Consider the following 25611-nt stretch of genomic DNA (forward strand, 5'->3'; position numbering starts at 1 on the left):
GTGGCCTTGCATGAAGCGGGACGTGGCATGGTACGTCGAGCGGTGTTTGACCTACAGGAAGGTCAAGGCCAAGCATCAGAGACCGCACGGCAAGATGCAACCGTTGGATATCCCATTATGGAAATGGGAGGATATTGCGATGGATTTTATCACAAAGCTTCGCCGGACAGCGCGAGGAGTGGATTCGATTTGGGTTATCGTGGATCGATTGACCAAGAGCGCCCATTTTATTCCGATTCAGGGGAGTATCTCGGCCGAAAAGTTGGTCAATATCTACATCAGGGAGATAGTGGCACGACACGGGGTGCCAGTGTCAGTGATATTAGATCGAGATGTGCGGTTCACTTCCAGGTTTTGCAAGAAGTTTCATGATGATTTGGGCACTCGTCTGCACTTTAGCACCGCCTTTCACCCGCAGACGGATGGTCAGAGTGAGCAGACCATCCAGACTTTGGAGGATATGTTACGCGCTTGCGTGATAGACTTTGGTGGTAGCTGGGATACCTATCTTCCCTTGGCTGAGTTCTCGTACAACAACAACTACCACGCGAGTACTGACTGCCCTCCGTTCGAGATGTTGTACGATCGGAGGTGCAGGACCACGATATGCTGGGGTGAAGTTGGCCAGAGGGTCATGGGGAGCACCGAAGTGGTGCTCAAGACGACCGAGAGAATCCAACAGATTCGGAGCAGGCTTCAGACTGCGCAGAGTCGGCAGAAAAGTTATGCCGACAAGCGTCGATCAGACTTGGAATTCCAGGTCGGGGATATGGTTCTCCTGAAGGTGTCGCCTTGGAAAGACGTCTTCTAATTCAGGAAGCGGGGCAAGTTGGGCCCAAGATACATTGGACCGTTCAGGGTTGTAGCTCGGGTGGGCAAGGTGGCATATAGGCTGGATCTGCCAGCTGAGCTCAGCCAGATCCACAACACCTGCCATGTTTCCCAGCTGCGGAAGTGTCTCGTGGATGATTCAGCGGTGGTGTCGTTAGCAGATATACAGGTTGATGACAACCTGAATTACATTGAGCGCCCAGTCGCGATTCTCGATCGGAAGTCGAAGGACCTAAGGAACAAGAGGGTGGAGTTAGTGAAGGTGCAGTGGCAGCACCGAAAGGGGTCCTAGTGGACCTGGGAGCCGGTGGAAGAAATGATGGAGCATTACCCCGAGCTGTTTCAGGATCAAGCAGCAGACTTCGAGGACGAAGTCTAAAATAAGCGGGGGAGATTTGTAGCACCTGGTTTATGGTACGTAAAATTTATCTTAGTATTTCTTTTCATTTTAGCCTTGAACTCGGCGAGTTGCAGGTCCGACTCGCCGAGTAGAGACGGGATTCGGGAACACGTTTAAGTTGGCGACTCGGCGAGTCCATATTCTGGACTCGGCGACTCACCGCTGTCTATTGAAACCCTAAATTTCAAGGGTTTGCACCCTATTTAAACCCCTCATTTCCTCCCCAAGCTCGCCCCATTCACCCTCAGAGCCCTATACTTCGTTCAAGCCTTGTTCCTTGTGAGTTTGAAGCATTTGGTGTGTTTTCTTGAAGTTTTGGAGTGGGAAGGAACGTAGATCAAGAAGAAGAGGAGGAGGCCAGGCATCTTTGAGCTATCTCAGTGTGTTCCTTAAGGTATAACTTGATTTCCCCCTGTTTTCATGCTTATAGTCCCTTTTAGCTCCATAGAAGTCCTTCTTGAGCTTTTCCCCCAAGCTTGTTGTGCTTTATGGGTTGTAATAAGTTGTTAGCCTTTAGATCTAGGTGTGGTTGAGCTCCAGGAGCTTAGATCTTCTGTCTTTATGGAGCCATATTGCATGAAAGCCCTAGATCTACTATTTTGGTGCATTTTGAGCCCTAAAACCTTTATTGGTGATTATTTACAAGTAAAGTTGGGAACTTTACGTGTTATTCATGCCCTAGAAACCCAGATCTATGAATGGCATGAGTTGGATCCAAGCAGAATCGCGTGTATAGTTTTTGCATGTGGCCGACTCGGCGAGTCGTTCATCTGACTCGAAGAGTCGAGTCGCGAGTCCCCGAGTTTCCCCCTTTTCGCATTGGCGGGTTGGGAGTAATGAGTCATTGGGTGTGACTCAGTGGGTCGGAAGCTAGACTTACTCATGAAGTCACTCGGCGAGTCGATGCCATGACTCGGCGAGCTCATGGAAATCTTCTTGTCTCAAGAACAACTCGGCGAGTCACAGCTTAGAGTGTTCTTCGGATGAAGATGAACTCGGCGAGTTGTTCATACAACTCGGCGAGTAGGATGAAGGACTATTGGCCTTGGGTATAGAAGGAAAACTCGTCGAGTCAACGCTTAACTCGACGAGTAGAGACGGATTTATGGTCAGACTAAGGGAAAGGGACTCGACGAGTCTGGCCAACTGGCAGCTGACTGTGACTTGACTCATGACTTGTTAAGGGTGAATGGACAATTTACCTTGAAGGCGGTTAGCAGTATTTGACTGAGTATTTTGTGGGAATTATAACCGGAGGATTTCCGAAGCGGCAGCAACCGCAGACAGTCAATTTCCACACAGATCGACAGTTACTTTGAGGTGAGTTTCCTTCCAGTAGTAACGGGTCTAAGGCACCAAGTCCGACCCGTATAGACGAGATGTTAGTATTAGAGTGTGGGCCGAGCCCGTATCTCTTAGTTGAGTTGATTATGATATATGCCAGTATGATAGAGTTGTCTATACTTGTTGTCTGTGTGATACTTGTATGATATGGGTTAGCGGCGGAGTGTGGGCTTGGCCCGTATCTCTTCGAGAGTGGAGTGTGGGTGAGGCCCGTATCTCCCAGATAGTGGAGTGTGGGCGAGCCCATATCTCCCGGCTAGCGGAGTGTGGGCAAGGCCCGTATCTTCATGTGTGTGGGCAAGGCCCGTATCTCCTAGCTGCATGTTGTATGCTTGCATGGTATGAGGTATTATGGGGGAACTCACTAAGCTTCGTGCTTACAGTTTTCAGTTTTGGTTTCAGGTACCTCTTCTTCGAAGGGGAAGGAGCTGGTGCGGTAGCGGTACATCACACACACACAACTGCTCGTATTCCGCATTATGATATCTTCCTGGGAAATTGTACCTTGACATTTTTATGATCATGACAATGTTTTCTGACATGCAACATCTTTTGGTGAAATGAAATGATTGTTGAATGAATTATTCCTAAATGTTTTGCTAAGTACATGCTTTAAAAACGAAATTTTTGGCTCGTATTTTTAGGACGTTACAAAAATTCAGTTTAATTAGTTATGTGTTAATTGGATTGGATTACGTGTTTAGATTGGATGAAAAAATAAATAAAGAAAAGTAAATATGGAGTACCTTCCGGAAGGGTTTAGTGTCTACATATGTTATTTCTTCAAAATGATTTATTTAGGCCTGTTGTAAAAACCACTTTTAATTGGAATGATTCGTATATTATTTAATATATGTGTGGGTCTGTGTTTTTCAATCACCATATACATTTTTGTCCAAAGGTAAAAAAAAGGCAAATGTAATTTTGATATTTTCGTATTATACATACTTGTTGTAAAATGACATATTTACCCTTGTTGTGTGTGTTTGTTTGTGTTTCAGTGTGTGTTGTTAGAAATTTAGGGTTTGTGGTGGAGATCTGGATACCAACTTGGGTCGTGAGAACACTTTCCGAACTGATATTTCTACCCTATGCCTTGGTTGCAAGAAATTCAGCCTAGGATAATCGAAGTGGACACTTACGATATTAGGCACAAAAATCGTAAGTCAAATTGTTGCAAAGATTCTGCGAAAGTGTGAAGACAACAAGAGGTAAATTTAGTGTGTTCGTTCTGAGAAAGAAGAACAGTTTATATAATAAACGAGATTAGAGTTTCATTTAGGTTAGACAGTCACGAGTTGCTTTGGAAGCAAGTCAGGGTAATCTGGATTTGAATGAGCATTTAGGGTTACCAAAACTAACGAGTTTTGTTAGTTTTACCATAATCACCCTCAAGAATCCTAATTCCCCACTAAGTTCCAATAAGTAAGTCAGCGGGACCCCAGCCAGGGGCACTGCCCCTTGGACCCCGCTAGGAGCACTGCCCCTTTGGAAACCCCACCCAAGGGTGCTGCCCCCGGACTCTTGACTTATCGTCGAGTCGGCTTCTAATTTGACCTTATACATGTGTCCACTCCGCACAAACCCGGGCATATATTAGAATACAAATTATGAAGCCCCTTAGTTCACATGTTAATTCCAGTTACATAAAATGACATAGTGATACTAAAATCACCAACATGTGTGCATGTTGTTTGGATTGGATTATGTGTTTTGATTTGATTATGTGTTTGGATCGGATGAAAATAGAAATAAAGAAAAGTAAAACTTGAGTACCTTCCTAAAAGGTTTAGTGTCCACATATATTATTTCTTCGAAATGACTTATTTACCCTTGTTGTAAAAACAACTTTTGTGAGAATGATTCATATATTTCTTTAATATATGTTTGTGTTTGTGTTTCTCAGTCAGCATATGCTTTTTTTGTCCAAAGGTAAAAAAAGACAATGTACTTTTGATATTGCTTATTATACATACTTGCTCGGAAATGATTTGTTTACATCAAAATGATAATGCAGGTGTTATCATCCTCCTACGTATGACAAAGCTCAAAACTTGGGGTGTAACATCCCAAAATTCAAGGCCAAAAATTTCGTTTTTTAAAAAAGATTATAACATAAAAGTCATCGATATAAAAACATTCATAATGATATCTCATGTCAGAATCAATATGTCAATAATCCAAAACATGTCACCATAAAAAAACCATTTTTTCCAAAAGTAAAATAATTCAGAGTAGACTCCCAGGAAGCTCCATGCAGAAAACATGTGTGTGTGTGTGATGCGCTGCTACACCGTCGGCTCCTTCGCCTTAGACGAAGAGGTACCTGAAACCAAAATTGAAACTGTAAGCACGAAGCTTAGTGAGTTCCCCTACCATACCTATAGCACATAGTCATCAGTATCTTTCAACCGGTAACCGGGAGCTACCCTCCCCTTCCGTATCTTTCAACCGGTAGTCGGGAGCTATCCTCCCCTTCGGTATCTTTCAACCGGTATCCGAGAACTAACCTCCCCTTCGGTATCTTTCAATCGGTAATTGGGGACTATTTCACCCCTACCCTATCACATATTACATGTCATAACATATTGGTTTCATAATAACATACATAGGCATACTGAGTCACATAACGACATATCATAAGCATACAAATATACATGCCTGGGTTTGTCCACCCATTCAGGATCGTTCAACTGGTAACCGTCTTTGGTATCTTTCAACCGGTAACTAGGGGCTAGCGCGCCCTACTACTACTAACACATAATCATCACATATATAGCTTCCAGACAATTATCACAAAGATGACCATCTCACCCATAATCTCTTACTGGTGGGTTGGTATTGGTGTCGTAGATCCACCCCTACTGTAAGGTAACTCACCTCGTAAGGCTGACTGCTGAAAAGCTGATCAACATATGTCCGACAGCTGCTCCGGTGATCTTCCGGCTATAATTCCCATAATACACTTAGTCAGACACTGATAATTGTTCTTAGGGTAAAATGATTATTTTACCCCTGACCAAGTCAAAGTCAACTTCCAGTTGACCTGACTCGCCGAGTTGGGCCTCCAACTCGTCGAGTCTCTACCCTTCATCCGTCCTTCTTCACGATTCTACTTGTCGAGTTTCGCAATGACTCGACAAGTTCTCCTTCTAAAACAACCTCGAATGAACCTTCATTCGACTCGCCGAGTTGTATGAACAAGTCGTCGAGTTCATCCTTGACCTTCAAAAAATCCTGACCTTGAATCGCCGAGTTGTATGAACAACTCGCCGAGTTCATCTTCAAAATATACCTTTGGTGATGGGGTAAGGTTGGACACCGAGTGATGGGGCGGACAGAGGTAGTCCTGCAAACTACCGAGAAGATTCAACATATTAGGCAGTGACTGCAAACCGCTTAGAGTCGACAGAAGAGTTACACCGATAGGCGCCGATCTGAGTTAGAGTTTCAGGTGGATGATATGGTGCTCCTGAAGGTCTCTCCCTGGAAGGGTGTGATTCGCTTCAGGAAGTGGGGGAAATTGGGTCCCCGATACATTGGTCCGTTCAGGGTCATCTCCAGGGTTGGCACGGTGGCATACAGGTTAGAGCTTCCGGAGGAGCTTAGTCAGATCCACAACACTTTCCATGTTTCGTAGCTGCGTAAGTGCATGGTGGATTAGGATGCAGTAGTGTCATTGGATGATATTCAGGTTGATGAGTGCTTTAATTACGTGGAGAGGCCTGTGGCCATACTTGATAGGAAGACGAAAGTTTTGCGGAATAAGGAGATACCTTTGGTAAAGGTACAGTGGGAGAATCGGAAGGGATCTGAGTGGACATGGGAGCCGGAGGCAGAAATGTGGGAGCATTACCCGACATTGTTCATCATACCGAACTTCGAGGGCGAAGTCTAATTCAAGTGGGGGAGAGTTGTAACGACCCGATTCTCAGGTATTGATTTAGAATAAGAATTCTTTTGTTTCCAAGGTCTACTCGACGAGTTGGTTGCCCAACTCGTCGAGTAACACCGGGTTGGTTCGTGTTAGGTGTGTCAAACCCAACAAATAAAGGGGTACGATATACTCCAAAATAATCCCACTATATTGCACTAAAAAGGTAGTACAAGGTAAGCAGGGTCGATCCACAGAGACACAGGACAATTAGTCTATACCTCTTTGCACAAGGTATTATAGTCACCAATAGTAAAAAGAGAGGGGGTTTTAGAATGTAATGATTAAACAAATAATTAAAAACATAAGCAGTCAATTAAGTGCGTGAATTAAGTTCAGAATTTGTGAGGACTCCAACCCCATGTATGACAATTTAGCAATGTGACTCCAAGATGACACAATATTCGTTCAATTCTATCTAAGTTGGTACTTGAAAGTGCTAATAAGCTCTAACACTTCCCATTCACCATATTAATTAACCAAAACAAGCTCTTTGATTAATCCTAACCTTATTAACCTAATCTAAACAAGCTCTTAGGATTAGATTATAAGATTGCATGAAGCTTTATGTGAATGTTCCCAACAACACCCAATACTCCTCATAAGCTCGGGAGTGTAAAAGTGTATGAATAAAATTTACACTAAATTCATTCAATAGAGATCAATTTAATGCTTGTTACTTATTCAATTTCACAAAACAATTACGGATTTTGTAAAAGAGATAACTTGAATGACCTAACCCTAATTCAAATGGCCAATAAGAATCATAATTAGAATCAAACATTCGATTGAAGTAAAATCAAATTCATTAAATAGAAATTAAGAACAAACATCATGTCATATGAATGAAGTCACTACCAAGAAGTCAAAACATGAAATTAGAGAAATTAGGGTTCTAGCCACACATGGCTAGAACAAGATCACAAGAATAAAATATGGAATTAAAGTGCAATTACAACTTACAAATACTAGAAATAATGTTTCCAAATGATTGCTAATCAAACCCTTGCAAAAACCTTTGAAAATCCTCCTTCAATGGTGCTCTATTATGTTCTTCTCCCCTAAAAAATGACCCTTAACCCGTAATATGAAAGATAGGAAAAACTGCCAAAAGTTGGTTTCTGGGTCGAACACGGCCCGTGTTAAAATAGGCTAAACTGACACGGGTCGTGTTCAGCAACACGCCCCGTGTTGGTTTGCACTAAACTGACACGGGTCGTGTTCAGCATGGTCAACAGCTCCCATTTTGGTCAAACACGCCCCGTGCCCACTTTTTAGTGTAAATTCAACACGCCCCGTGTACCTCTCTGACTCCAATTCCAAATTTGATTTTTCCAACTTTTTAGTTCTTCACCGGATCGTCCCGAAATCTCCACCAATGCTTCCCGACACTTCCCAAAGCGTGTTCCAACCTCCGGTTTACCTGAAAAAGATATAAAAGTGTGCAAATAAGGTTGTTCTAGAGACTAAAATGAATATGATAAAATGCAAGGAAAAGGAAGAACAAATTTGCTAAATATATGCATAAAATGGGACTAAAAGGTGTGCAAAAAGGTGCACAAATAGCACCTAACAAATCTCCCCAAGCTTAGACCTTTCTTGTCCTCAAGAAAGAACAAGAACCGGACAACAGGACGATTTCTAGATGGCAAAAAGAAAAACTTAGAACGAAAAGGGGATGAAGGATCCTAAAGGTTAAGAATGAATGCATGCAATGCAATGCCATGAAAATATGTTCAAAATGCACCTGAGAAACAAAATGAAGCAAAAGAAAAGAAAATTAAGAACAAACACAAAATATGTACTTTTGTAACTAAATAAAGGTACGATCAGACTTTACATCAATAGGGCTTCGATCATTGATACCTTGGCAACCATCCTGTTTCCTTCCACATATCACAGACTCTCAATGTGAGGAAGACCCGAAACGGTGTAACCCAATAATCCAACCAAAGTTTTATTTAATCTTTATACCTTACTAAGCTTTATGGGCGAAAATAACATAGTCCGGATTTCATGTCCTTAAGACTAAATGGCCAAGAATCAGAATCGACGCCTCCTTAAGAACCTGTCACAGCGAATCAGCTTTCGCTGAAACAGTGAGCCCACCCGAAGGGGCTCAGCTTCTATGCTTTCACTTTTTCGAGAGCCACAAGTATCATATCACACAGTTCTTCATTCGCCATATTTGACTTGAGTTGGCTTTTGATTTGATTGAGCTTTGATTTGTACTTCGTTTTGAATTTGGATTCTTCAATCTTCATCTTTGGAATTTCTTTGGAATTTCTTTAGAATTTCTTTAGATTTCTTCGTTTTGGTATTTGAAATTCTGATTGGGGTACTGGATATGACAGTTGTACCCTTCCTTCATTCTCGACTGTGTGGGTCTGATACATAAGCTCTCTGTTACCGCGGGGGTAACGCGTGTCAACAAATAGGTCCATGTTCTGTGGGTTCAGAGTTGCCGATAAAGATTCTTTTTAAACATTCAAAAGCAAATCATCCTAAAGCTGTTATTACCGCCCAAAAAACGTTTCAATATAAATTTTTTTTATTATCTGAGGGTAGGGTCTCGAATTACGATATTTGGGTCCCCTAGTTATGACAGCTGATTCTATGCTTCCGGTAACAATCTGGTTGCTTCGGTATTTTTCATTTCATGGAGCAATTGTATGTAAAGAGTGTCATCATCTCGTACACTTTTTTTTTTGTCATATGAAAGAAAATTTGAAAATAAGAGAAAATTTGAAAATAAGAAAATTTGAAAAATTGAAAATAAGAAAATGCATGCATGAGAATGAGCGAACCTAAAATACAAGTCTACCCCTCCCCAAGCTTAAAGATAAGCATCGTCCCCGATGCTTGGAGAGGGTGGAACAACCTAAAACGGAGGTGGAGGAGGAGGATAGTAGCTGGGGTTTTGGGTCCAAGCCCAGAAGTCCGCCTCATGTTTGCGTTGACGCTCTTGATCCCGAGCGTACTGGGTGGTGAAGGTGGAAAAATTCTGGGTCAGGCTGGTAATATCCTGCTGATAGGTGTCGAGGTGGGTATGGATTGATTGGAATTCGTCCATATATTGTTGATGATAAGGCGGGGGTGCAGCAAAACGGGATGAGCTGCCACCACCGGTGGGAGAAGCATGGTGAGGCTCCTCCTCTCCTTCATCATCATCACCCTCTTCCTCGTTTTCTTCGCTTTGCTCATCGGCCTCGGTGGAATAAGAGTGCGGGAAGATGTATGGAATGATTTGCCAATTAGTCATATGAATGGGATTTCGGAAATCAAGAATGCCTTTATTTTCTGGTGTGATGAGGAGCTTGGGATCATGATTTTGACCCACGGTCCAGTGGTGTGTACCATCGCCTGCCGAGCGGAAGAGTCGCATTGACTCAAGGATAGCAGTGGTGAGATAAGGCTCACCCGGCAGTGGCTGGTGGGGACCGGGGTATGGGGCTCGGATGTGGGCGCTCTTGGCGAGCATGCTGACAATACCCCCGCAAACAATCTTTCCTGATCGGGATGCGCTAAGGCGGATGAGCTTGTGGCACAGAAACCGACCATAATGAGGAATGAGGTTATTCTCGGGATGGGTCATTGCATAAAGGATTTTTAGTTCCAGCGCGCTAATGGTGCTTCGCTCCTCTCTAGGGGCGACGAGCGAAGCAATGATTCTGTGAGCTACCTTAATCACAGGATGGATAAGTGATGAGGCTTTAGCAGCGCTAGAGACATATGGATGTAATTGGGTGAGATGGGTCCACCAAGTCATGTCATAGTATCCTTGGATTGGATCAGTGGGGCTAAATGTGTTTTCCGTTGGGGCCCCCACAATGGCATTGATTTGATCCAAGGAGATCTCATAGTCTTGATTCATTAGACGGAAGTAGAGGATCCCATGATCTAAATAAACTGAGGATAGAAACTCAGCAGTTGGGACTTTATAGCTCAATTCATGGACCCTCAACAAGCCGTGCCACCCTATGTTGCGAAACAGGGTTTTGACTTGATTGTAAACATGCAACTCTTTCAAAGTTGGAACATGCGCGAATTTTTGGATGGCATGACCTCTTTTAAGGAATGACTCAAGTTTGCCCTGTTGAATTGGGCCAAGACATACAACACCAAAATGAGACGGGTCGGCTGGGGGTGTTGGGGACCTAGATGGAGGTGATGGAGGTCTAGGCTTCCGACGGCGGGCGGATGATTTGGTTTGTCTTGGTCTTTTGGAAGATGTAGCTTCCATAGTCAAGTTTGGGACAGATTAAAAGTCAACGGGTCAAAATGTCAAAAAGTCAACTGTTGACGGGTCCAGTCAACTTTGAACTTGGCCACCAAAAATTCGCGGGAAATTTGGTTTTCAAAGATTTCCAACTAAGAATCAAGTCTAAATAGACCACACTTTCAAGTATTTGACTCAAGAACACAAAATTCAAAGGTTAGGAGTTGGAAAGAATTTACCGAATCGTGTGTTGGATCGTGTTGTTCTTGATGGAAAAGATCTTCTTTAACCTCCCCAAGCTTGCTCCTTTCAAGATTGAGACACTAAAACACCAAAATCAAGTGAGAATTTTCGGATCTAGGGTTTATCAAAACCCCCAAATCCACCATTAAAATGCAAGAAAATGGTGTTTAAGATGGAGAAGATGAAGTGTAGATGATGAAAATCAAACCTTTTTGTAGATGAAAGTCAAAATCTTGAAGAAATTTAAAGGTATTTGATGAAAATCGGACCTAAGGTTTTTGTTGGGAGAGAGGGGTTGTTAGGAAGTGAAAGTGGGGATAAATGAGGTCAAATCCTGATTTTTTTCTTTAAAAAGGGCCTGAACTGCTGCGCGAACACGACCCGTGTCTCCCCAGGCTAAATTGACACGCCCCGTGTTGGGGGTTTATGCTGTGTTATGTACGAACACGACCCGTGTTGGGTCAAGGCCAAAAACAACACGACCCGTGTTGCTCTCTGGAAAAATTTGGGATTTTTTTGGACTAACACGACCCGTGTCATTTGCAGGCCAAAATGGGACACGACCCGTGTTGCTCTCTGGAATATTTTGGCACTTTTTTGCATGAACACGGCCCATGTTTCATTAAGGCTAAGAGGGACACGACCCGTGTTGCTCTCTGGAAGATTTTGGCACTTTTTTGGACTTGAAAATTCCCTCTCTTAGAAATGAAATACTTTTGCATTCCTAGGTCCGTTTGGTGATTTTAAATCATGATTGAATGCATTTGGAACATTGAAAACCAAAAACTCAAAGAAATGGAAATTGTTTTTAAGTAAAAGACAGAAATACCCCCGGGTTGTCTCCCGGTTAGCCGCCCTTGTTTCAAGTCGTTGGCTCGACTTTGTCCCCACAAATGCTTCGTTCTAAGTATTTCGGCCTCTCCAACACATCAATCTTCTTGCCACCTCCTTCAACGGAACCTTCAACCTTCCTTTGGCTTTCTTTTTGCGCATAAACCAAAAAGGACTTAACCCTTTTATATCAGAGATTGTCCACACCATCCTTTTTTGGTATTTGTTCAGCATGGTTATCAACTCACTCTCTTCCTTCTTTGATAATTTATTTGAGTTGATGACCGGTTGAGTGCTCTCCTTCTCGACATGTATTTGCTTTATAGGGCCCAATGGAGTTTTTGCTCTCAAATCTTGTGCTTGTTCCACCGGTGGAAGGAATTTGGCTTTAGTGGTGGGTGACTCTACTTCTCTTCCATCAATCCACACGTGCTTATCATCCTTGAATTTCAAAATCTCCAGCACCTCCTCGTTTGTACCGCACTCCTTTGCAAGTTCTTCGGCTTTGTACCTGTCTAATTTTTGTGACAAGACTAACTCCACAAAATCATTGTTAGTCGAGTTTAAGCTCTTTTCAGCCAATGGCTGGATCATATTCACAAAATTAACAGATTGAACATCAGAAGGAAGCTTTTTTTCTTCATGAACATTGAAGTTGATAACTTCACCGTCAAATTCCATACTTAAAGTTCCATTGTAGACATCAATTTTTGTTTTAGAAGTTTTAAGAAAAGGTCTACCCAAAAGTATGGAACTTGAACTTGGAGAGTCATCATCTCCCATATCTAAGACATAAAAATCAGTCGCGAAGATAAATTCATCGACTTGCACTAACACATCCTCTAGTACACCCTTTGGGTGTACCAAAGACCGGTGGGCAAGTTGGATGATCACACCGGTTTTGCTCAATGTTCCTACACCAATTGATTTGAAGAGAGAATATGGTAGGACATTTACGGATGCACCTAGATTGAGCATGGCTCGAGGTACATGAAGATTCCCCAATTTGCAAGGTATGGTAAATACACCGGGATCCTTACACTTAGGGGGCATCCTCTTTTGCAAAACCGCGGATACATGCTCCCCAACTGTTACCACTTGATTTCCTTTTAATTTCTTTTTAGATACACAAAGATCCTTAAGGAACCTTGCATATCTAGGTACCTGCTTGATGGCCTCGAGGAGTGGAATGTTGATTTGAACTCTCTTGAACATTTGCATGATCTCACTCTCCTCACGTTCTTTCTTCGTGCTCCTTAATCTTTCGGGAAATGGAGCAGGTGTGGCTTTAGACTCAGTGATGAAGGGCTTCTTTTTTACTGTTTTCTCTTCCTTCTTCTCTTCTTTGGTTGCTTCTTCGACCACTATTTCTTCTTTCTTTTGATCAACCGACACTTTTGGACCATCATAGCTCTTTCCGCCTCTCAATGTGATGGCACACACATTGTGCCTTGGGTTCGTTTCAGTTTGTGCAGGTAACTTTCCTTGAGATTCTAATTTGCTTACAGAAGTGGCAAGTTGTGAAACTTGTTTCTCTAAGTTCGTTATGCTTGCTTTTGTCTCTTGTTGGAAAGCTTGTGTACTAGTTGCCAAACTCTTTACTATGTCCTCTAAGGACATACTTGATGAACCCGATTGTTGAGGAGGGTGTTGTGGCTGCCTTGGCTGGAAGTTTTGAGGTTGGAATGGTGGTCGTGGTTGATTTTGAGGAAATGGTGGTCTTGGTTGATATTGATGCGATTGATTGTGCTAATAGTTCCCTTGTTGATTGCCTCCCCACCCTTGATTATTGTTCCATCGCTGATCACCTCTTGGTTGCTCATAACCTCTTTGATTTGCCCCCGAATAGCCTCCCATGACTTTCGCTTCTTCATAATCTTCCTCTTGGAGTTGTGGGCACATATCAGTTGGATGCCCCACTTGGGTGCAAATACCGCACGGGCGGGGTGTGGACTGCACACCTTTGTCTTTGGCCAACATCATGACTACTTTCGTGAGCTCGGACAACTGAGCTTCAATCTGAGGAGTTTGTACTTCTTTTACACCTCGGGGTGCATCCGTGTACCATTCTTCATCATGGCTTGAATGTTTGGAATCTTCAGCCATGTTCTTGATTAGATTTCGAATCTCAGTTGGGGTTTTATCGGGCAAAGATCCACCACTAGAGGCGTTAAGAAGCCTTCTTTCCATTGGGGTCATTCCTTCAATGAAATATTGGAGGAGTTGGTATTCGGTAATCCCATGCTTTGGGCATCGAGCACAAAGTTTCTTGAATCGATCCCAATATGCATGAAAAGCTTCTCTCTTGTGCTGCTTGATTCCAATGATTTCCCTCCGTAGGGCGGAAGCTTTCATCTCGGGAAAGTACTTATCCAAAAACAACCTTGCAAGATCTACCCAAGTAGTTACCGTCCCCGGTGGGAGGTCATAAAGCCAGTCTTTAGCCGCGTCTTGCACCGCAAAGGGGAATGCCCTAAGCTTGATTTGGTCCTCCGTGACATTGTGTGGTTTCATACCCACACATACTACATGGAACTCGGTGAGGAACTTGTGAGGATCTTCGTTCTCCAATCCTCTAAAAGTTGGGAGTAAATGGATAAGCCCGGATTTTAGTTCCAAGTTGGTGGCGGCTGGGTATGTGATGCAAAGAGGTTGTTGAGTCACCTCTTGTCTTGACCATTGGCGGAGGGTTTGTTCGGGTGGTGGGTTTGGAGGTGGATTTCCTCCAGGGATGTCTGCCATGGCTTGAGAAGTGGGTGATGTTTCTGTAGGCGAAGTGTTTAGGATATTATGAATAGGTGAAGAAGGTGAAGTGGTATTGTTGGGTGAAGATGGTTGTGATGAGAGTGAGAGACTTTCTGTTTCTGATGTGGATACACTTGAGAGGGGTATGTCCTCCCAAATGTTGATGACCGGGGGAGTAGATGATGAAGAAGTCCCGGAACCCGGTTGCCTCTTAGGAAGCTTGGCTTGCTTCCTTAACTTCTTTGCAGTCTTCTCTATCTCCGAATCAATTGGCAATGGCGTACCTGTACGAAAAGATCTAGGCATAAACAATTAGTAACACCGTGTCCCCAGCAACGGCGCCAATTTGTTAGGTGTGTCAAACCCAAAAAATAAAGGGGTACGATCTACTCCAAAATAATCCCACTATATTGCACTAAAAAGGTAGTACAAGGTAAGCAGGGTCGATCCACAGAGACACAGGACAATTAGTCTATACCTCTTTGCACAAGGTATTATAGTCACCAATAGTAAAAAGAGAGGGGGTTTTAGAATGTAATGATTAAACAAATAATTAAAAACATAAGCAGTCAATTAAGTGCGTGAATTAAGTTCAGAATTTGTGAGGACTCCAACCCCATGTATGACAATTTAGCAATGTGACTCCAAGATGACACAATATTCGTTCAATTCTATCTAAGTTGGTACTTGAAAGTGCTAATAAGCTCTAACACTTCCCATTCACCATATTAATTAACCAAAACAAGCTCTTTGATTAATCCTAACCTTATTAACCTAATCTAAACAAGCTCTTAGGATTAGATTATAAGATTGCATGAAGCTTTATGTGAATGTTCCCAACAACACCCAATACTCCTCATAAGCTCGGGAGTGTAAAAGTGTATGAATAAAATTTACACTAAATTCATTCAATAGAGATCAATTTAATGCTTGTTACTTATTCAATTTCACAAAACAATTACGGATTTTGTAAAAGAGATAACTTGAATGACCTAACCCTAATTCAAATGGCCAATAAGAATCATAATTAGAATCAAACATTCGATTGAAGTAAAATCAAATTCATTAAATAGAAATTAAGAACAAACATCATGTCATATGAATGAAGTCACTACCAAGAAGTCAAAACATGAAATTAGAGAAATTAGGGTTCTAGCCACACATGGCTAGAACAAGATCACAAGAATAAAATATGGAATTAAAGTGCAATTACAACTTACAAATACTAGAAATAATGTTTCCAAATGATTGCTAATCAAACCCTTGCAAAAACCTTTGAAAATCCTCCTTCAATGGTGCTCTGTTATGTTCTTCTCCCCTAAAAAATGACCCTTAACCCGTAATATGAAAGATAGGAAAAACTGCCAAAAGTTGGTTTCTGGGTCGAACACGGCCCGTGTTAAAATAGGCTAAACTGACACGGGTCGTGTTCAGCAACACGCCCCGTGTTGGTTTGCACTAAACTGACACGGGTCGTGTTCAGCATGGTCAACAGCTCCCATTTTGGTCAAACACGCCCCGTGCCCACTTTTTAGTGTAAATTCAACACGCCCCGTGTACCTCTCTGACTCCAATTCCAAATTTGATTTTTCCAACTTTTTAGTTCTTCGCCGGATCGTCCCGAAATCTCCACCAATGCTTCCCGACACTTCCCAAAGCGCGTTCCAACCTCCGGTTTACCTGAAAAAGATATAAAAGTGTGCAAATAAGGTTGTTCTAGAGACTAAAATGAATATGATAAAATGCAAGGAAAAGGAAGAACAAATTTGCTAAATATATGCATAAAATGGGACTAAAAGGTGTGCAAAAAGGTGCACAAATAGCACCTAATAGTTCGCGAATTTAGTGGCCTACTCGCCGAGTCCAAGAAGGGACTCGACGAGTAGGAGCTGGCAGATGTAACCCTAAATCTCAAGGATTTGCACCCTATTTAAAGAAACACAAGCCTCCTTTGTCCTCTCTACAGTCCATTGAAAGTACAGAAAGGCCCTAACTCGAGTGTGTGTGTGTTCTTTGGAGGTTTAAGTTTGGAGGGAAGTTTTTGGCGAAGAAATCACTTGGGAAACAAGCTAGTTGAAGCAAGAATTCGTGGGTTTCAAGTTCTGCATCGGAAAGGGCTCTCTTGAAGGTATTAGATCGTTTTTTCCATCGCTCATTTTCTCCTAAACCCTTTTGTGCATGAGTTTAGGAAAGGTTTCTTGTGTTTAAGCCAAGGTCTGAAGTTGTAACTTCAGATCTGGACTCCCTTTGACTTCTAGATTCATAAAGTCATCAGCTTTGCCTAGTATGAGCTTTCTCTCAAGGATGTGATTTCATTGCAAGCTTGGTTGTGCCATTTTAGGTTCTTAAAGCCTTGTATGCACGTAAAGTTTTCAAGTTTACGTGATAAGCATGCCCAAGGAAGTTGGATATGCAATTTGGGGCGTTGGCATGGCTTAAAAAGTGTCTGCATGGTTAAAGGGCTGAAGGGATTCGGCGAGTCATATGAAGATAGGCATTTAACTCGACGAGTTCGATGAAAAACTCGATGAGCCCAATGAAGATTGTTATAGACTCGACGAGTTTGATGAACAACTCGACAAGTCGGTTAATATTTCCCCAAACTGATGAATGCGTGTGAACCTGTCGAGTTGCAAGAAGGAAAACCCGACGAGTAGACCTGGCAATCCGTGTCTGCGTGTCATGTATTCGTGTCAGACACGAATTTACACGACACAAATTTGGTAAACAGGGACACGACACGAATTAGAAAACGCATTTGGGGTGTCAAACACGAACACAACACGTAAAAAATTCGTGTGACACGTGACACAACACAAATAGACACGTTTTTTAACCGTGTTACACGAATAAACACGATTTTAGTGTCTTTTTAGCTAGGATGACAATTACATGCAAATAATCTAAATCCAAACTACAAAGTTCAAACTCAAAATTACAATCCCAAAATATTTTAAAACAAGTAAACCACTAAATTACTAACTATCAACCGTGCAAGAGGTTGAACTTTTAACCGAATTAGGCTCCTCATTGATATCCAAACTAACAACTTCGTTCACCACTTCACAAATATTATAACTAGATTCTCCGAATAACCAATCTTTGGTACAAATAATTGCTTCCGTAACGTCGGATTTGAGGGAGCTTTGATATTGATCAAGAACTTTACCTCCAACACTAAATGCAGACTCAGAAGCTACAGTGAAAACGGGAATAGTCAATATATCTCGTGCCATAGCAGTAAGATCGGGATCTCGAACCTGATGTCCTCTCCAATATTCCAAAATATTTATCTCTGTTGTTCTTGGCATCTAGGGTTCCTCCAAATATAGGTCAAGTTCGGACTTTTTAGTTGAAACAACATACTCGTAATCAAATGAGTCGAACTCCTATTAGTAAAATGAGAACATTATAAATCTTGAATAAATATGATAAAAAATAATAAAAAAAAAAACAATTTTTATTTTTCATAATAAAAAACAATTTTCAGTTTTCAGTTTTCATTTTTCATAATAAAAAAAATAGTTTTCAGTTTTCATAATAAAAAAACAGTTTTCATTTTTCATAATAAAAAAAATAGTTTTCAGTTTTCATTTTTCATTAAAAAAAAACAACAACAATAACAACAGTTTTCAGTTTTCATTTTTCATATTTTAGCAATATAGATTTCATATCCTCAATTTCGGATTTCATATCCATCATTTTAGATTTCAAATTTGAGGAATAAATGATTAAATGTAAAATAAATATTAAACCAAAAGTTGTACCTTCCAAACTTCATTGGCATTTATACAGCTACCAATTTCATCCAAGCTTTCGTTAGCCTCATTCACATCATTCAAAGTCGAGCCTTATTGTTTCTCTTTGCAGAATTACTACAATAAATATCAAAAAGAGCCGATAAAGTATCTTTCACTTCTTCAAATTGACTTGATTTATCTCCATAAATCTTAGTGTAGCTCCATTCCACAGTTTGTAACTTGTATCGAGGATCAAAAACCACAACTAGAGGCAAAATCAAGCTAAACTCGGACCAATATTTCTCAAACTTTGCAAACATCAAATCAACCATTTTTTTAAGTCTAGCATCATTGATGTCCCTATGTTTCTCCAAGGTCAAACGTGCCATTAAAATTGAAGGAAAGTACAAGTTAGATGTAGGATATTTTGACCCATAAAATACACAAGTAATGTCATTGAAACTACATTAAAATTTGCTAAAGGTTTCAATCCTATCCCACTCGTCATTAGTTGGACAAAATCTATAATTTGAATCACTTGCTTCCAAATGAGTAAAGGCCGTACGAAATTAAAGTGCACTTCGAAGCATGAGATATGTGGAATTCCACCTTGTTGGAACATCTTGTCTTAACCCCCGTTTTGGATCCGAACTTACTAACTTCACACAATCCATAAATTGTCGTTTGCGAGCTTGAGATGCTTTGATATACTTTACACTTTCTCTTACTTTAGAAACACAACCATCAATCTCTTTCAACCCATCTTGAACTATCAAATTTAGAATGTTAGCAAAACATCGTATATGAAAAAATTGTCCATCTTTAATAAGTGCTTTCCTAACATTCAATTGCAACTTCAAGATATTAACAAAAGTGTCGTTTGCGGAAGCATTGTCTAATGTTATGGAAAACAACTTACCTTCTATTACCCAATCTGCAAGCATAGAGTAAACTTTTTCACTCAATGAAATTCCATTGTGGGGAGGTGGCATATCAGAAAAATTCAACAATCTTTTCTGCAAAATCCAATTTTCATCAATGAAATGAGCTGTAAGGATAATGTATCCATCAGTAGTAATAGAAGTCCACAAATCAGAAGTTAAGAAAATACGGCCCGATGCTTCCTTTAGTAACGATTTTAACTTGTTTGTTTCTTTCTTGTGCATATTCACAATATCAGATTCACAGTGTTTCTACATATTAAATTCAAATCTTCCGACACATATTCAAACAAGTCTTTAATACCACTATAGTCAACAAATGATAATGGTAAGTTGTGCATGACAATTGCTCTTACTAACTTCTCACGAAATATATCTTTATTGAATTTTGAGGACTTCAACATCAGAGAATATTTATCTTTCCCTAATAACATTTGACCTACAACAAGTTTATCCAGCCTATAACATTTATTTATATGTCGTTGTAAGTTCCCGATTCCATATCTCCTCTCATAGTTCTTCACCTCATCACACCATGTGCATTTTGCTTTCCTAATTTCATCTTTTGTGCCAACATTTTCTAATAACTCGAATACATGACATACCAGTGAGGTTTGTTTCTTTTCCTTCTTACATTTTCCTTTGATTTTCCGATTGTTTTCTCCATCCTTCTTTATCTCCACACAATCATCATTTGAATCATCCTTAGTATCATTGTTAGTATTGTCATCCATCTAAAAGAAAAAAAAACAATAATTAGATGAAGAAAACAAAACAACCAACCATGCCTAAAAGAGTTACAAACAGTGAAAGTGATTCAGGGACTTTGTCTTCTAGTTTGAGTCAACTAGAAACAAACGTCTACAAAACACAAAGCAAATTTCCAGTTTGACAGTGCAATTTCGGATTTCCAGTCATAGTATCGTCTTAACAGTTAAGAGTTAACACTACCTGTCACTACATGATCAAAGGAAACAAAATAATAAATAGAAAAATCATTGGATAGGTTGTGATCAAAGATGCAAAGGAAACAGAAAATAAACAGAAAATCACAAAGGAAAAGATTATATACCATGTGTGTGTTAGAAGTTATTAACTCAGAAGAAGCTATGGTTACATTGTACACTTGTACTGTTGTTGTGTGACGGAATCGAGAGACCGTGATGAGAAGTCAAGAATTTGTGAGTGACGACCGACGAGGTACGCAATTGTGCTTTGTGCAGCTTCGATTTTACTTCCAAAATAGATACGAGGTATGCGAGTGGCAAGCAACGGTGAGACCGTGAGAGGATGAAGGACTGAATATTGGAGAAGCAGTGAAGCACCGATGATGTGGGATGATTCGGCTGGCGACAATCGATGAATGTATTTGTCCGATTGCCCGATGATTGTGATTCGTGAATCGTGACTTCGTGCTCGTGAGATGAAGAACTCAGAGTCTCAGAACAAGGAATTGAGATTGAGAATGAATTTTAATGTAAGATGCCGACGATTTTGGAAACTATTCAATTTAGGCCTTTAGGGTTACAAACTATTATTATGTTTTACGTAATCGATCCCTAGTATTTTATAAATATGAAATTTAACCCTAATATATATATATATATATATATATATATATATATATATATATATGAAATTTAACCCTATATATATATATATATATATATGTGTGTGTGTGTGTGTGTTTATACGTGTTTGTATGTGTCATGTGTCAACACGAATTTGTATCATGCCTTATACGTGTCTAAACAGGTAAATTCGTGTTTGACACGTGTAAGACACAAACACGAATATAAAATACGTGTCAGACATGAATAGACACGAAACACGAATTTCTAAAACACATACACGGAAAACTCGTATCGTGTATGAAATTGCCAGGTCTACCGACGAGTGGCCTTAGGGTTTCGGTCGCGAACTTACGAGTAAGGGTCAACATGGACTGTTGACCTTGATTGTTGACTATTTGACTTATGGGGTACCTTGGAAGATTGAGAACTTATGATTATGGTTCTATTATGATAATAGGTGGTAGAGTTGCGGTCGTGATCTGAGAGTTGGAGTTTAGTTATCGAGCCGACATTTGCAAGGTGAGTTATCCTCGCTATACTAAGGGGTTAAGGCACCAAAGTCGGCCCACTAGATTTGATATCCTAGCAGTTATTGATATGGTGATTTGAGTTAGTGATGTATGCTAGTTTATATGCTAGTCGGGTGGATCTGTAGGACTACCTGTGATACTGTATGATTATCTGTTTGTGCATTAGTTATGATACATGCTGATATGTTATGTGGGATGGGTTGAGGTGAGGTTGCTTCGTGCGGTAATCCAACAAACCCAGGAGCATTCTAGTTTCAGGCTAAAGGAGACTCGTACTGTGGGCCGAAAACAATCCAGACTCACACTGTGGGCCCATGGAGTAATCCAGTCTGTAAAGTTGTGGGCCCATTTTATGTTGTTTCAGTTTGTTATGTTATGATGTTACTGACATGATTATGTGGACTGTATGTGTATCGGTGTTTTGGGGGGAACTCACTAAGCTTTTGGGCTTACGGTTTCAGTTTATTGTTTCATGTACTTTAGGAGATCGGCGCAAGGCTAAGGCATGATCGTACAACTCCTCACTTTTTATGAATTTGTTTCTAGGATACTCTGATATGATACTTTTTGAAAACAAGTTTGTAATGTTTAATGGATTTGGAATGTTTTAAAAGTTTAAATTTGCTCGAATTTTTATGGGTTTTACAGTGCCCGTTCACCGTGAACGTCATATTAGGTGTTTTGCCGGTCCAAATATCGTTGAAAAGTGGAGACTGGCCAAGAACATTAAGGTTGTTGTTAGACCCCACTCCAAAAAAGGCATGTCATATCCACAAATCTTGAGATGCAACAGCTTCTAGGATGATAGTTGGTTCACCTATATCTCCTCGAGTGAACTGACCACGCCATGCATTTGGACATTTTTCCCAAGTCACATGCGTACAATCTAGACTGCCAAGCATACCCGAAAATCTATGCCTCTCTTCATGAGCCAAATATAATCTCTCAATATCACGTTGAGTATGTTTGCTCAAATATTCTTCGTGAAAAACCTCATAAACACATGCAGAAAACCAATCTACACATTCAACTGCGGTCCTCTCGGATACTTTCAAGTATTCGTCAGATGCATCAAATGTTATATCGTATCCCAAATACCTAAGAGCAGCCGCACATTTTTGTATACTACTAAAACTCATTCTTCCTCTAGCATCGGGTTTTTGTTTGAAAAAATCATAACGAGATTCTAAAGCATTACTAATACGTAAAAATACAGCCTTATTCAGACGGAAACGACGTTCGAACGAGTCGTCATTATAAAGACAATTATCGGCAAAGTAATCATGTACCAATAAGTCGGGTGTGGCTTGACGATCACGATTGACGACCGCCCTTGTACGAGCTGCATTTGAACTTTCTTCGTCGTGAATATGTTGCACAACGTTGAAGAATGTCTCGACAAATTCTATGTCGTCATCCGAGTCAAAAGTTTTTTAAATTTTCAGATGCTTTGTGGAATCCATATATATGTGTTTTGTGGTTTTAGAGAATAGAATGATGTGTAAGTTTTGGTGAAAATAAAAGGTTTATTTATAAGTGAATTGAATTTAAAAAAAAAAAAAAAAAAAAAAAAAAAAAAAAAAAAAAAAAGCAAAATAGCCTTTCAATGGCCAAATAAACCAACCATCAATCACCTTCTTCGTTTGATTTCGTCGTTGGAAGCACGAAGGAGCACGACCACGTCCGACCACGGAACATCGGGGTGGTGTGCACGATGTTTTCTCGTGACCAACTAAACGACACCACAAGGCCTAAGTAGTGAGATGGTGTACATTATACTCGTTAGTGGTCATCTAGACCACAAAATGGTTATAATGTACAAAAAAATATGATATAAAACTAATATTAAACATGGCCATTTTATTACTATCTCCTCGGTAAAAATTGAGATACCATTATTTAGTTGTTTTAGTTAGCAATATATACTTTAAGTAGTTCAAAAAATAAAAATAAATAAATAAATCATTTATTCTATATCCGTTCAAAGGGAAGAAAATTAACAATACAATTTGTTATCGGTTTTCAATTAATATAAAACTTTTCATGTAGTTTGGAATCCATGTTTTTATTGGTTTATGAGCTAACCTATTAAAAATAACATTTAAAGGTTCAAGTATAATCATTACAATTAATAATTTATTAGATATTTGATCATTGATAAAAAAGAAATAAAAAAAAAAAAAAACCTCAGTTATATGATAAATTAAACGTTTTATATTATTAATTAGGTATAAGACTTATATATTATATAGATGATTGATTTAAAAAAAAAACTTAAATATGAATGTATAAATATTAAACATTTTTAAAGTAATATTCACAAATAAATACAAATAATATGATGAATTAATAAGTAATTTAATATATACTAATAAACAACTATTGATATATTTTTAATTGTTTTGAATCGTTGATGATTTTGTAGATGAAACGTTTTCAAAGTCAATCAAAGTAATAATTGTGATAATGTGATGAAGAATGAAATAAACACCAAGTTATATATATATATATATATATATATATATATATATATATATATATATATATATATATATATAAATATAAATATATATATATATATATAAATATAAATATATATATATATATATATATATATATATAGAGAGAGAGAGAGAGAGAAAGAGAGAAAGAGAGAGAGAAAAAAAAAAGAGTGACAGAGAGAGAGATTGATTTTCAAAGTCAATCAAAGTAATTGTAATAATGTGATGAAGAATGAAATAAATAGGAAGTCATATATATATATATATATATATATATATATATATATATATATATATATATATATATATATAAAAGTAGTTTATAATTCGTGGTAACCACGGTTATAAAATTAATTAAACTTTAATAGTGAAAATTTAAAATTATTAATAACTTATTTTAAATAAATTGTAAATTAAGAGGTTTTTTTTTAGTTATATAAAATTATAATAATTGATTTAAATAAATATATAAAATTATATCACTTTATAATTTGTATTAGTTTATTTGAATTTTCATTCTAATGTTGTTAATTTAATGTAATTAGAATGAGAAATTTAAAATTTGAAATGGAGAATTAATATGTTGATAAATTATATGCATTAATTATAAGACATAATAAGGTGAAACATAGCAAAAGAAAAATAAAATTTGCATTAATTGTGAGGTTTAATATAATGATACATGTCAAAAGGAGATTAAAAACTACTCTTTTATTAAAACTAGGTGTGAGACCCATGTATTACATGAGTTTATTTAAAAAAAATTAAATATGAAATTTTAACAATTTGAAAAGTTTGAATTTATAAGAAAAATGAGAAAATTTTTAAATTATTAAAATTAATGAGGCTTTAATGTATTGAATACATTATATATATATATATATATATATATATATATATATATATATATATATATATATATATATATATATATAAACTCTTTCTAATAAATACCTTACATATATATTACCTTATATTTTAAATGTGGAATTTTAATTTAATAAAATGAAAAATACAATAAAATGATAAGTGGAAAATAGAAAATTTAAAAATTCTAAAAAATGTCATGTGTCCAAATGAAGAAGAAGAAGACATGTGTCAAAAAACTTTCTTTTATTATAGGAGATAGGGATATATATATATATATATATATATATATATATATATATATATATATATATATATATATATATATATATATATATATATGGGAAAAGGGAATATACATTACAGTCCCACCTAAGTTTAGGTACTAAACCTGATGAAAATACATTGTTTTACTATATAAAGATTACGGTTAATTGATTCACGATTAATACTTCAAGATGTAAATTCAAGATCGACACAATAGGGTTTAGGGTTTAGAGTTTAGGGTTTAAGTTTATGTTTAGGGTTTAGGGTTTAGGGTTAAGGTTTAGGGTTTAGGGTTTAGTGTTTAGATTTAGGGTTTAAGATTTAGCTTTAGTGTTTAGGGTTTAAATTTAGGGTTTAGGTTTAGGTTAAGGGTTTAGTAATGTTCACTTGGATGAAGTAATAAATGATAATTGAGGAAAGAAAGCGGAGATGATAAAACGATAATGAAAGAAAAGAAATGTTATGGAGAATGGTATATTTACCAAGTGAAACTAAACCGGGTATATTTAGCATGTTAAAACGACATATTTTAGAGGTTTAGTACCTAAGCTTAGGTGGGACTATAATGTGTATTCTCTATCCCCTATATATATATATATATATATATATATATATATATATATATATATATATATATATTGAAT

The 25611-nt window shown here is 38.6% G+C and overlaps 1 protein-coding gene across 1 annotated transcript; it reads right to left on the reverse strand.

The window, feature by feature from the left end:
* Positions 1-11874: 11874 nt before the first annotated feature.
* Positions 11875-13422, reverse strand: LOC145009788 (uncharacterized). The gene has a single exon (XM_078968421.1). It carries the CDS (start codon positions 13420-13422, stop codon positions 11875-11877), a length of 1548 nt encoding a protein of 515 aa, XP_078824547.1.
* Positions 13423-25611: the final 12189 nt, after the last annotated feature.

This window comes from Lactuca saligna, chromosome 8 (assembly GCF_052625555.1).
Source record: "Lactuca saligna cultivar CGN05327 chromosome 8, ASM5262555v1, whole genome shotgun sequence".
Lineage (NCBI taxonomy): Eukaryota > Viridiplantae > Streptophyta > Magnoliopsida > Asterales > Asteraceae > Lactuca > Lactuca saligna.